Consider the following 15,327-nt stretch of genomic DNA (forward strand, 5'->3'; position numbering starts at 1 on the left):
CCAACATCTCTCATGTACTGCAATTCAGTGTAAACACCGTAAGTGATACTCACCACCTGCACACAGCTGTCCACAGCAGCAGTCACGTTTTTCCCAAATGCCACACTTTCCCTCAGCAAATCAGGAATCTGCCAAATATATACATGATCCTGATTTAAAACAACCCTTACAGAATACCCACACTTACAATTCATTAAAAAAAAAAAACTTACAAAAAAAATCTGCACTCAACCTGTCTCTTGATGGTGCAGACGCACTACACAGCTCTCAGAACAACATTCAAAACAGACATGTGTGTGTGTGTGTGTGTGTGTGTGTGTGTGTGTGAGAGAGAGAGAGAGAGAGAGAGAGAGAGAGAGAGAGAGAGAGAGAGAGATTTTATCTTAATTTACATACTTTCTTAACTTACTCAGCTTTAGGGTGTGTTTTTTTCTACAAGCCAAGCAGTGAATTTATATGCCCGTGTTAGTGTGTATAGACAACAAACAAGTCTTGTGTATAGAAAGCAACAGAAAATCATAACAATAATGATAAATGTGTTTATTTCGCTCTATATCTTGTGTGGAAACAAAGGGATTTCACACCCAACTTTCACACAAACACACACACACACACATGAATCTGAAACAAAAGGGATGAAGGACAAAACTTCTAGATATGTGTAGACAGAAGGCTAAAGAAACAATGGATGCAGAAATGGAAGTAGGTTTTAAGGCGAGACATGAAAGAACTGAGTGCAGGGATTTGGCATACCAAATGGGCGATGGTAGTTGATCAAGTGCAGAGTTAGCATAATACATGTATCAAGTTCCAATGCTGCTGATGCATTAAACTGTATGAAGAATTTGTTTCACCTGGTTACTGAATCCAGATGTGTAAGACACAGGCATGCATGTAGAACACTTGCTTATAGCATTTTGGCATTTCTGCATTGCTAATCATTCTGAACTATCTATATTATCCTGAGTTTCGTTGGCTATTTCACTGTTAATCATTCTATTCACTTATTTCTCAGTTTTGATTTATAAAAATCTGGAAATTTCCCAAATGGCAGATGGCAGCCTTCATTGAGGACACCGGGCTGCTCATCTAATGGGAGGCGAACGAGGAAGAAGAAATCTGATTTAATAATCTGCTGAATTTAAAACTGAGAAACAGATGACTCATTTCTTTAAGAATATTGCAAAGAAATATTTTCATGGACTTCAAAGCCAGTTTGAAATTCATAAGTCTGATTCTGTAGAAGCAAATTAAAATTGAATCACAGCACATATCCGTTATCATACTCTGCATTATTCTGAATACAATAACTTGAACCCAATTGCTTTCTCAAAGCATTACTCCTGTGGGAGATAAATGCAACAATTCTTTTATGATCAAATTACAGGATTTATTTCCCTTATTTCTGCCAAGCCATTTGGGGCTTGTTTTCCATAGATGGCAGCAATAATAATAAACAGCAAATGCGAAGCATTCAACAGCTGACTGTTCAGACTAAATTTACATCAAGAATTACTGTTTGATAAAAAAAATAAATAAATAAATTACTGGTTGAGAAAAAAAAAATTTTTTGAGAAAAAAAAAATTGGTGAGTAGAACATATCAAGTTCTTTTACAATTTTTGCTAGAATAAAAGCATATTATGTATCAGCATAGACGATTTTTAACATTTTTTAAAATCGTAATGTATATTTTCAAGAGCTGAATATTTATCTAGTTTATATGACAGCGTACCAGAGTTTTTACCGCATACCTGCCATCTTTGAAACTTTGCTTTGGCTGGATGTGGCAACTGAACTGTTACTATGATACAGAAGGAGAGGAGTTGCAACATGACTGGGAAAGATGAGTTATGCAAATCATATAGAGTTATTGAGGATGAACCACAATTTCTGGATAAATGTATTATGTATTTCAGCTTGAGATCATGACTCCCTGTGACTGTTAATTCCCGATTTTAAAATGGCCAGATGGCACTGACAACACAATACCCCAAACTCAAGTCCTTGTTGCCACTGACCTTTTTTCAACATGACCTGGCAAGATATCAGTGTTTTATCAATCGCAATTCATAACTAAGTCTTATCTAAGATCTGCATGTGCTCGCAATTCATTGCTTTTATCTGTATGTTATGTTTAGCTTAAGTGTCCATAATTCCTTTGATGGGTTTTACAACAAATTAACCCCTAGGCTGCCTATATGACGAGAAAACTCCTCAGCGCAAGCATGTATGCTTCGCTGCCACAATGACAAGATAACTCGTCATCACAATATTCTGACTTTTCCCTGGTTTGCATTCAGTTTGTTGACAAAAATTCTGGTAGCTTGGGTAATCTTTCTGGATTCTATTCATAGCTAGAAACACCATCTATGTCATGAAGCAGTCCTTTATTTGAACGTTTTGGCTGGGGTACTGGCCGCAGTGTTTGCCTGACTCCTCTCCTCGCTCGCTCAACAAAATGTTGGACTGACGCCACGCTCAAGACATGTGATTGTGGTGAACTAAATCAACCAAGATTACTTTCTTTAGCTGACGCTCAGAAAGAATTGAAGCCTAAATTTGAAGAAGACAGTGATGAACATTTATAGGACGATTTGATAGAAAATAAAGGGAGCAATCAAGAGAGTGGCCAAGATATGACTATCAGTAAGTGATGCCGGCTGTACAGCTGTAGCAGATGACAGAAAGTGACCGAATTATTAGCAGGACACAGTGTGAGCGATTTTCTTGGCACTCAGCCAATACAGTATGATGAGAACTGGATAAAGTGACTGTGTGAGAGGGGTGAAGAGGAGGGGAGTGGAGACTGAGGGAGTGTGGCCTCACATCCATATTATCACTTGGAGAAGTCACAATGCATTGTGTATCTGTCTCTCTTTTTTTTTTTTTAATTTATTGTGGTTGTTCTAATATGATTTTGTGCAGTGTGCAGATATCCATTTGTCCAGAAAATATATTTTAGTGCAAATTACCTGACTAATGTTTGTAATGAACAAGTTGAAAATCTGACACATAACAAAACACTGATTTCAAAACAACAGCATGTCACTGAAAATATCAGAAATGGGAAAACATCACACGTTTTATATTATTTATTCATTTACCTTTCAGAAAATATATACTTTTATGGGTCTTTTTCCAATAACAAAGAGCGCAGAATTTTTTGGAAATTTATACCCATTTTTGGGGAAAAAACCCTGGCAAATAGATTTCACTTAAATCTTATTTTCCTGGCAGTGAAGGGTTTAAACAGACTTCTGAGTTTTACACAGCTGAAACAAGGTAAATACATAGACTCACTTTTAGTACAAACACACAGAATCACTTTTACTACAAACGTGTGTCAAACATGGTCAAAAGTCAGCAGATGAGTCATGATATGAAATATCACAACATAATCATGCCATGAAGTTTGTCAGTCTGACCTGAATGAGATCAGAGATAAACGTGGACAGCTGCTCGCGACTCACAAAGGCCCGGCTACTCTGGATTTCACGGAAGAAATCTGAAACAAAAATGATTGTTGCTTTTTTTGTCAGTGTGATACTGCTGACCAATGATTTTTCTCCCAGAAGTAATATGTATCCATTATTTTACAACCCGCTGATAGTTCAGAAAAAGGAAAGGCAACTTGTCTGAAAATTGTAAAGGGGCTGAATTTGACTTTGTACTTGCTCACACACCCAGTAACAAAAATAAATTAATAAACACATGTGCAGACACATCAATGATGACAAGAATAATCTCCCACTGCAGTAATAATAAGTGTACTGAAAATATGCTGCATGTAATAAGTTACAGTTAAATCAGAAAGGCTGCCACTGCTAAGATCAAGGCAAAAAACAACAGGAAAAAAAACATCCAGAAAGAAGATAGAGACAGAAATACCCACCCCAGAAAATACGCAAACAAGGTAAATACAACCGAGACACATCAGATTTGTTGACTGGAAAGTAAGGTCAGACCCTGTGTCCTTTATCAGATGCTATAATGATGCAGCATAAAATCTAGTGTGGTACAAATGGTAAATGTCAGTGACTGGTCGGAGTGATGTAAATGTCATGATACATGATTCATTCATGCCTTCACATAACTGAGTTTATCTGCTCAGATTGTTCATTGAAGGTATGGACCAGAACATTGTGTGTGTGTGCGTGTGTGTGCGCGCGCGCCAGTTCATGCGCACAAGTGTGTGTGTGTGTGTGTGTGTGTGTGTGCATGTGTGTGTGTGCGCGCGTGTGCAAGTGTGTAAGAGAGAGAGAGAGAGAGAGAGAAAGAGAAAGTGTGTGTGTGCGTGTGTTAGTGTGTGTGTCCGTGTGTGTGTGCCATGCACAAGATTTGATAATGTGCATTTGTGTGTGTGTGTTTATATGCATGCCATGCATAACATTTAATATTAATGAAAACTCACAGTTGTATTTCTCCGACAGGCTGCTGTTACATAGAGCGGCTAAGGCAAGCTTCACACTCAGCACCCTCACCACACCTGTCCTGGCTCTGCCAACATAATGCACAACACACACGTATGTCTGTCAGACTTGCTGTTCTCATCATTCAACATGTATCTTATCCTCAGTATTCCTTACTTGGACTTTGGCTGAAGAAATATAAATAAAAATCCTCAAAAGGAAAAGCTCCCAAAATGCATCCAACACTGGGTAAAGTGTCAAAAATTATGTTTGTGCAAACCATTCTACTGCCATCTCTCTTGCTTTTTCTCTCTCTCATTCTTCTTTTAACTTCAAAAGTAAAAAAAAAAAACCTGTTAAATACTGACTCTTAACCTGAAATATATATATACATATATATATATATATATATATATATAATGCCTTTTGTTAAAATCCTGTATTACCATAACTTCAGCAGACTCCAAAAACATACATCAAACGCTAGCTCCCACAAACATTCATGTCAAACAACCCCCCAAAAAAATAATGACAATGGACCACCACTTCCTCTTCTTCTCCCTCAAATAATATAACACATGTGCGTGTATACTGTGCTTAATCTTGTAAAGAAACAATCCAATGCTTGAACATGCATGCATGAATAACTTTGAAACAAAAGGATGAAAGACTTAACCACTAAAAATGAATAGAGAAACTATGGACAGAAAAAGGGGGCAAGTAGATTTTGGAAAGAGGTATGCTTTAGGGCCAGACTTTAAAGAACTCAGTGCAGTGATTTGACAGCAATTTGACAAAGTGAAATAGAGAGCACAGTCCAAGTGTTAGGTCGAGAGAAAAAGCGGCAACATTTTGTGGAGTGTTTGAATCTGGGAATGCTGAAACAATGGATCTGAAGCTTATCGTAAACAGCGAGATGGAGTGTAGAGGTGAAGGCAGTTACTCAGATAGGATGGGGCAGATTTGAAAATGCATTTATGGCGGAGAGGGCAAATCTTGCTGGAGGGAGTGAATGAATGAAGCAGGCAAACCTGACAGTGAGTTACAGTAGTTGAGACAAGAGATAATGAGAGAATTGACGAACACAACAACCTTGAGCAGGCAAACCTGACAGTGAGTTACAGAGGTTGAGACAAGAGATAATGAAGAGAATTGACGAACACAAGCATGAGCAGGCAAACCTGACAGTGAGTTACATTACTTGAGACAAGAGACAATGAAAGAACTGATGAACACAACAACGGTGAGACAGAGAACTGACAAAACAACAACAGAGAACTGACACATCAAAGAGGTTGAGCAGGTAGTTGTGGAGGAGCTCCAAGGCCACGTCCTGGCGGAAGGAGTCAAAGTGCCGGAAGTCTGGGGTGTGGAAGAGATCCAGCAGGATCAGCTGCAAACACTGACTCTCCATCAGACCAGAGCGGCCCAGGGGGAACCCATGGTCAGCCAGTACTGACTGCAGACTCTCCAGTGACAGCAGGTGCACTGGGAAAAAGGCATGAAGAACACACCTGTAATTATCACTATTATTATTAATGTCATTATCATTGATACTTATATTAATACATCGCCTGATGGGTGCAGTGGCTGAATGGTTGGACCTAGAGTGCTGGATTTTATCAAGTTTCAATGCATGCACCTGATGGGTTAATGGTGGAAATGATCTCTCACATCAACAGATGTGCAGACTTGCTAATGCCTGAACCACCTTCATGTGTACGCATGCAGAAGATCAAATATGCATCTTAAAGATCCTGTAATCCATGTCAGCATTCAGTGGGAAAGAAACATGTGTGGGCCCTCATGTGAATTTCACTCTTCTGCAAAGTCTTCATCAATGAACTTGAAAGTTTGCAAAGGTCTTATCATTCTTTAATTTTCTCTGAACTGCTCCTAGCGCTTGCAGATGCTGAGAAAAGTGCCATGGTTGAAGGACAACCAAATCAGGGTGTCTACAATGATTATACATTTAAGTCAATGAAATATAAAGAATACTTACGTCCAAATTTTTTCTGAAGATGGCGCAGTTTAAGAGCTGTTCTGTAGGCTGCATAACGCACATCTTGGTACGCATCTGTTGATCAACAAATATTTTCATTCATAAACAAAATAAAATTCAACCTATCCATATGATATAATGATGATAATAACAACATATTACCACCAACAATAATAGCAATAACAGAAATAGCCATGCATACACTAAAACTAAAAGTGAATGAATATCACACACACACACACACACACACACACACACACACAGAGAGAGAGAGAGAGAGAGAGAAAGAAATCAAACCAATATCTAAAAAAAAGAAAATAAAAAAACAAGATTATTGATTTATTACTTGATGTACCATTATATGGTCAAAATATATCTTCATCTTAAACAAAAAACAAAAACAAAAAAAAGATTCAACATGGCATTCTCTCGATTCATCCTGGCAAATTCTTTCTCTTTTATCTCCCTCACTGTTCAATTTCAAATAAAAAAATCTTGAAAGTTGAAATTACAAATTAACGGTATACATTACTTTATCATCTTGATCTATAGCCATTAAAACACAAATCATTAAAAAAAAAAAAAACAAGAAAAAACAACAAACAAAAAAACAATCATATCCAGATGAACTGCCTTCAATGATGCAAGTACTAACATACAAAGTTCTAATGTTAAATAATTAAGTTCATCACATTAATTATAAAGCACCAAAAGTGGATTACTGCTGACGATTATGCTTGTCAGTGAAGGGTTGACACTTGTTATCCACTGAAGTATGACTTTATAGCTTACAGATCAGGCTGACAGTCACAATTGTGAAATACACCTCAAACACATGCCATGCAGACACCATTTCACTCAGGATCAACAATCAAAGCGTGAAGTTCTGTTTTTTAAACTATCACACTGATGACCTGGATCTGAGGCCATCCATTGTCTCTCATTCTCAAGCCATCTTTCAAAACATTCATTACCTTGTGAACATTTTACTTTTACTGAGTGTGCTGATGTGTGGGACCTTACTTTTCTAAAACAACAAAAAAATTTACATGTATACCACTGTTAAGTGACTTAGTAGTTTTATAAACCTATACACCAACGTTACCACACAATGTCACAGAAACACTCCAACAGTCACGGTATCTTCTTCTTCTTCTTCTTCTGCGTTCATGGGCTACAACTCCCATGTTCACTCGTATATACGCGAGTGGGCTTTTACATGTATGACAGTTTTAAACCCGCCATGTAGGCAGCCGTACTCCGCTTTTGGGGGGTATGCATGCTGGGTATGTTCTTGTTTCCATAACCCACCGAACGCTGACATGGATTACAGGATCTTTAACGTGCGTATTTGATCTTCTTCTTGCGTATACACACGAAGGGGGTTCAGGCACTGGCAGGTCTGCATATATGTTGACCTGGGAGATCGTAAAAATCTCCACCCTTTACCCACCAGGCGCCCTCACCGTGATTCGAACCCGGGACCCTCAGATTGAGGGTCCAACGCTTTAACCATTGGGCTATTGCACCCGTCAGTCACAGTATCAATCTTACTGATTATAATCTCTGTCAAATCCAGCAGATACACCCCCATCCCCTACATTCCCTCACATCCCCAATAGTATAATGATACATGTCTATCATTGTATCGTGTATAATACCGTATTGAAATGTATTGTATCGTATTCTATTGTATTCTACTGTATTGTATTACTCTCTTGTCACAAACACTTTCTCTGCATTAATTTTGAGCTGATTTTTTTTCTCCTTTGTTCTGTCTGTGAGTCTATTTAACTATCAAGTATCAGAGAATTTGATCAACCAAAAAAAATTTGGCCAAGCAGAGCAAACCAACAGGCCTAGTTTGCATCAGTTCGACATGGTACAGTATATGACACCAAACAACCACTTTCCACCATCATTCCCCAAAATCCTCCAGTTGATACCAAAATAAAAGGTCACATCACAGTACATGAGTTATAGAAAACAAAAATAAAATCATATAACTCTTTTAGTCTTTAAGGGAAATAATCATCTTAGTTACTTACCCAACTCTTCAAAGACTTTGGTATAGTATGGATGATCCCAGTCAGTTTTGCCATCAGTTTTACTGCACAAACAAGGGCCACCGATGATTCACAAAAATGTGAGTCCAGTCTGAAGAACATTAATGTGAATAAGAATGGAATAGAGAACATGGATTTAATTAAAAACATCAAATAAGGTTTATAGTAAATTATACTAGTGGAAATGCATATCAAACGATTTTTTTTTAATACAGTAATAACAGGACTGATCAATCTATGACTATGACTGGTATGAGCTCTAACAAATCCAACTGTATAATTCATTTTAACTAACCTCCACACACCCCAACCCCAACCAGTCAACACAATTCAAGCAAAGTGTGATTTTAAACCACAAATATAGATTTATTTATATTTTAAAATACTGCAAATAAAAAACAATATATGCATGTCATGTGCTGTAGAAGCGCAAAATTGTAATTTAAACAAGTGAAATAATTTTCTTCCCTGCTCCGGAACAGCATTCATAACAATGGGTCAAGTAAAGGTAAAACTAAAAAAAAAGAAAATATATATTTATCTAAGTTTTGTATAAACAGAATGACAACTGAGATCCATGTATGGGATACTTAGGGAAGAGCAGAAATGAGAAAAGACAGAGAGGTGCAGATGCATGAACAGAAAGAGAAAGGAAAGTAATGAGTGCCCAGAGATTCAACAGTTGTGCAAGTTTCTTCTCATGGGTGGACTCATCAATGAGGCGTGTGGGCAGCATAGGGTAAAACTAAAAGAACTATGGACTGCGGGCACTGATGCAGGTTGTGACTGTCATAGAGTAAGTATGGTCATCTACAGGGAAGTCAACATGAGTTCTGTGAAAATCATTTAATAGACTTATTCAATTTATCAAAAAAATAATTATATAGTGCATGCCTGCAGTGCACTATATATAATTTACAATGACATAAAAACAATTTAAAGGTGTATAAAGCATTCCAATTTATCCTGAATGAAAACTGAATTTCAGTAATCAACATACTGTAAGTTAAACAAGGGTATATACACACACAATCCCATAACAATAAAATACCCAGGCACACACATTACAGTTTGAAAACACACATATTTGCACACACACACACACACACACACACACACACACACACACACACACACACACACACACACACACATGCACACTAACACACAATATACATAAACATACATGTAATTAGGTGTACAGTATTAGAACAAATGCAAACAATGACACACAATTCAAGCCACAGACAGAATGAATAATCACCATACCACACCCAACCCCAAGCATTCTCTCCTCACTACCATATGTCTCCTATATCATGGTGATTTCATAAAACATTATAATTTACTTTGAGATAAAATAAAACATTAAAAGTTCGATTTTTTTAAAAGTTAAAGCGTATCATTAAGATTGAGATTCCGATTGAAAGGGCACACAGGATGATAACAGAAAAAAATAAACAAAACAAACAAAACAGAAATAGCAATGACACTGTAAATGTCAACACTAATTCAAATGAAGTGCAAACTGCAATACACATTATATATATATATATATATATATATATATATATATATATATATATATGATATATTTACAGCATACAACTTACAAGCAAGGAAATAATAATTTACCTTTTACTGATTGATACTAATTAGTATCAATCTGATAACACTATTGAATTAATGCGAAATAAATCTGCAGTTTTTGACTTGTGAACATGACTTAGTTAAAATATAAACACAACAGATATATATATATCCACATTTCTTCCCCTCTACTCCTATGTGTGAGTGGCAGAAGGAACGTCCACTCCTTGATGTAGACACTACTCAATCCATCTTGAGAGGAAAAATTGTGGATACTGCCAACAATACATGTCAATATATATGGTGCCTTACTGAATGTAAAATGGCACACCACGGTCTGTTTCCTGGCACTCCCATCCTTTCATCACAATATCTGAAAACAGATGATTTGCCATTATCATGATAATGATGATAATGATGTAAAGTTCATCTCAATGTAAAACAGTAAAACACATGCATAAACACAAATCATACACAGATAAATAGTGAAACAACACACCTTTGATAACAGACATCTGACTAGTGATTACCAGGTAGTATCATGTACAAGGGCACCACTCTCTCTGATTCAGCCACTCACTGAATACATTTGCATCAGGCCCAGTCATAGCCAGTGACACATACAATGATACACATCCCTAAAAATTCTGCTGAGCGGACATGGATTATACTATTTATAGCCATAGTGGCCATTGCAGTTTCTCTTAAATTAGTTAAAACAAAGTAATCTCTGAAAAAAATATTATATTACCAATACTTCACCTTAACTGTTACACAAAAAATTACACCATATGCCTTTCCTCCAAATTACTACCAGTATGAAATATCTTAATTCATATGAAAAAAAAAAGAAAAAAGGCAAAAACAAGCAATGTATCCATACACAATGCATTGCACACACACACACACACACACACACACACACAAACTTCTGTCCTTCCCCACTCTCTCTCTCTTTTGTTTCACTAATTTCAAGTAAGCCTATCACATCATCACTAACTGCAGAAATATATGCAGACATAGCCAACATATAATTGTCAATGACAAGTGCTGTGCTGTTTTATCTTTATTTATTTAATGTGGAGTTTATTCAGGTCGTTGGGTTTTATTATTCTTCTTGAAAGTGATAGAGAAAGAATCTTGGAAAGCTCTGCAAGACAACGACTTTCCCCGTACAGGTGTGAAAAGACTTTGATATGGGGCGTGGGAAAAGGAGAGACCACAGGGCGGAGTCCGTGAGCATCAGACTAATCAGTAGGCAGAACAGTATGGGCCACATAATCTTATGGTTATTTTCCCCCACACGCCTAGGGAAATAATGGTGGGCAATCACTAGTAATCGCACACGGAAAAAAAAACCAAAAAAAACAAAAACACCTCAACGATAATGGCTGAATGTCATATGCGCAATGGAGCGTGGTAAGGCTGTCACCTGAAAATGGAAGAACTAACCAAAAACAACTCAGAAGGCTGCGAAACCGCTCATACAGCCACTCTCTCTCTCTATCTCTCTCTCATGTCTGTGTATCTGTTCAAGGTACTAACAACGAGCAACAAAACGAATCATTAAATGCACAGCCACTTGTCCTACCAGCCAACGCAAAAAATCAATATACACCAGTCATCAACACACAGCATCAGATGCGTCATGAACACAATGTGATGAAAGGATGCAGCGAGACCCAGAGAAAACCAGAAATAGCAGGCGAAAACCACGTAATAAAAACATACCGTAGCTGTCGTCTGTTTGCACTGGTGCCATTGTAGCATTTCCGAAAAATACAGCTCTTTGGATAAAAGTCCTTTCTTCCTAATTGTGTTCGTTTCAAACATCGATTTCACTGTCACTGCACCATTGTTTTCCTCTCTCTCCACATTTGAATATCGAGCCAGGAACGGCCACCAATGTCTGTTTCCTCTGGTTATTGCGCATGCGTCATCAAGAGCGAAAGGAGAAGTTGCAGCGCAAAAGCCACTGTTGTGCATTGAATGTTTTGTTTATCGCCTTTAATTAACTTTCTTCTTTCAATAGACAACCACCATAAGTATTTCAATAATTCTGTAGTCTGGTATGAGTGAATGAGAACATAATTGTGTGATGAAAATATTGCTGCTCCACACGTCTTACACGATCAGCTCAGTTTTCAAAGTGTCAAGGATAGGCTGATGCGCCGTGTGGGTGGGGAATGAGGTTAGCTCCAGAAAGCACACAGGTATGGACAGGAAGTTGTTAAGTTTATATCTGGCATTTAAAGGCTTAGACGGGCTTCCTTATCCCCAGATTTCCGGTCGTTTCCATATTTTTTTCCCAACTGACGGTGAAAGCCGCGGCCGGCTCGGTTGTCAGTGGTGAGTTTACCGACCTAAAGGTCAAGTTGTTCGTGACTATGATCTTTTTCCGTGAAGGGTGGTGTTGTAGAGGCGTAGGTCCTGATGAAAACCGGCATTAGGGTTTCATTTATATTGGATTTCCCTTTGGAATTTTTTATATAATTATCAGTGATACCAGAACACACACGACAATAAGTTCAACTGAATCATCGGGGGAACTTGAAGAGGCTTGTACACAATAAGATGGGTGTATCTAGTTTATAAGATTCTCGGGCCCTCTCAACTCGGCTGAGGGACAACGACTCAGGGAACGGTGATCGCGGCAACTGTGGCCAGGCCTTAAATCAGTGGTGAGTTAAACACCGCAGTCAGTGTTGGCAATCTGCCCGTAACGTTAAGTTGTTCATGACTCGGTGGTCATTCTCTGCAAAGGATGGTGTGGTCGAGGCGTTGGTCTGCTGGTGTTCTGCGGGGGTATAGCCTTAGCTGGCGGCCCGGGGTCGGGGGTCGGGGGTGGGGTCCTAACGGCCAGACCGAGGACCTCGAACTTATACTGATGGAAGTCCGTGCCCGGGACACCCGGTAGTGTGATTGGTTTTGGGCTGGCCATTAAATAGACAGGACGGACAAAGTCGCCAACATTTCTCCCCGGGGTGGGAAGAAGGGGTTCAAACCACGAACCTATAAATAGATTCTATTTATGTCAGTGGATTGAAACTCGACTGAGCTGATGGGGGCAGCGCCGATTTCCTTCCTCGACAACGTCCGTGACCTACGCTTTCACCGCTGACGTCATTGTGAAGTTGGCGTGCAGTCAGTCACAGTTTCAGTCCCTTTCGGCAGCTTGCTATCAGTTTTGATTATTAGATTATTTTTCCTATCTGCCGAGAGTTACGAATTCTGTGGGCTCGACTACTGAATAAGAGCGAAGATATAGCCACATATAACAGTCGAGTGTTCGGCAACTACTGCGGGGTAAATTGTTGACTCAAGAAAAACCACCTTAACTTCGCTTTCGTTCTTGGGGTGTCCAATTGTTGTGGTCCGTCCAACACCACATGCATGGTTATTCATTGGGACATAGGCCTATTATTAAAGGATTAATCATGAAAGGTTTAATTATTTAATTTCATTTTATGTATATGCCAACTAAACTATGATAGGTTCTCTGGGCCTGACCGGCCAGCGCGTCATATGTTGGGTTTATGCGAAGATCAGCCATCACTTTTTTTTCTTCTCTTTTTCTCTTTTATTTTTCAAAAGCAGATGTCAGTGTTGTAACGCACGTTGATTAGTCCGCATGCTTTGACATCTCCTTGAAACTGAAATACATACAATGTAAGGAAGAGAAGCCAAGTTTCAGTGTTACTTTAAAACAAAAATGGATCCCCATTTATGACATCCCGTCATCAAAAATTATCTTCTTTTTTTCTGTGGCCTTTCATCCACGGCTGTAATTGTGACTACAGTTTCGATTTCCCCGGCCTTCACTTTCACATCTATATAAATTATAATGAGTTTGTGTCAAAAGTTTTGGGTGCTGACGGGATCATGAGAATAGTATCTGGAGGGATGTGGTGGCGATGCCTTCTCGGTCTGGCTCCATGACGAGGCAAATAATTCTGCTGCAGTCAATAGTGGGCGTAGCAGCTTTGTGTTCGGTATATTTTGAAACATCATGATAACAATAACAAAAGGAAAATATTATGTATTGCAAGCATCTAAAAATAAACCGGTGGTTAAAGCACTGGTCGTTGCTTTTATTTCTTTAATCCGCTTGAAATCGCACACACACACACACACACACACACACACACACACTGCCAGCGTGATGCATACAAATGCAAACGAGTAACTTGCGGAAGTCATTGTAACTGAACAAGTATTGCTAAGCACCACTAAGGGACTCAACACCGGTGGAACCAGCTGTAGGCCAACTCGTCAAATGGCCACCTATGATAAAAGCGACGTGTGTGACCTGACAGTGACACTTACTGGCTGCTGCCGCTAGAATCCCGGATGTGGTCGTGTTTAGAATTGAAATATGGGATGGGAAACGTGGGAGTAATGTCAAGTGAGCGAACAGCAGGAGATAGGACAGCAAAGCACTAAAAACGTATTGAAATTGTCCAAAGTGAAATAACACAAGTACACCATTGAATGGTTGTGATATAGAACATACATTCTGCGTGATATTCTTTTTTGTTTGTTTGATTATTTTCATTTGTTTTGTTTTGTTGTTGTTGTTTTTTGGTGTTTTGTTTTTCAAGTGTTTTTGCTCTCATATCAAAATTGGGGAAAGGAAAAAATGTTATTGTTACAAAAGCTCACCCGACTGAAATTCATCGGACAATATTGCATCGACGATGTTAATTTGTTGATGTTAATCTGTTTATAAGTATTTTGCTTTTGTTTCCATACACAATGCTGATTTTCCACTTCCATGTTATGGACGATATTAATAAAGTTTCACTACCATATGTGCATATTAGGTATACTTTGTTTTCAAACTTTCAAGGGTAGGCGCTCAGAAACAGGAAAGTGATGACTGATAATGTTAAGCATCAAAATGTAAAATGAAATGGTCCAGTACACGACGCATTCACCGATTAAACTGACCGATATTATGAGCCACTCTTTGCAGAAAGTTTTGGGCCTAATCTGTCTGGCTTACAGTTGCAACACAGGGTCTGCGACAGAGTGTTTGTCTGCATGTGCATATGAATGATGGAACAGAGCAGAATTGAATGTGTCTTTGTTGCTAAGTGAACGGGGTCACAAGGAATACATAAGGTGAATAGTATGCAAAAGGTACAGTCATATATAATGTCAAAAATCATATACAAACACAAATACAGTAGAATTTTAGACACATGCATATAGGTACTTATGCGTGCGCACTCACGCACGCGCGCACACACACACAC

General features: G+C 38.4%; 1 protein-coding gene across 1 annotated transcript in view; it reads right to left on the reverse strand.

Annotated features, from left to right (window-relative positions):
- The window catches only part of LOC143295241 (uncharacterized), a 28,010-nt gene extending 16,087 nt beyond the window's left edge, over positions 1-11,923 (reverse strand). The window contains exons 1-8 of the mRNA XM_076606820.1: positions 11,801-11,923; positions 10,382-10,442; positions 8,462-8,523; positions 6,414-6,488; positions 5,695-5,899; positions 4,414-4,499; positions 3,428-3,507; positions 54-128 (exon numbers count right to left, since the gene is read on the reverse strand). Of these exons, the coding sequence (XP_076462935.1) occupies positions 54-128; positions 3,428-3,507; positions 4,414-4,499; positions 5,695-5,899; positions 6,414-6,488; positions 8,462-8,523; positions 10,382-10,442; positions 11,801-11,831 (675 nt within the window). The 5' untranslated portion in view covers positions 11,832-11,923. The remainder of the gene's footprint in view (positions 1-53; positions 129-3,427; positions 3,508-4,413; positions 4,500-5,694; positions 5,900-6,413; positions 6,489-8,461; positions 8,524-10,381; positions 10,443-11,800) is intronic.
- Between the last annotated feature and the right edge of the window lie 3,404 nt (positions 11,924-15,327).

Source organism: Babylonia areolata, chromosome 20 (genome assembly GCF_041734735.1).
Source record: "Babylonia areolata isolate BAREFJ2019XMU chromosome 20, ASM4173473v1, whole genome shotgun sequence".
NCBI lineage: Eukaryota > Metazoa > Mollusca > Gastropoda > Neogastropoda > Buccinidae > Babylonia > Babylonia areolata.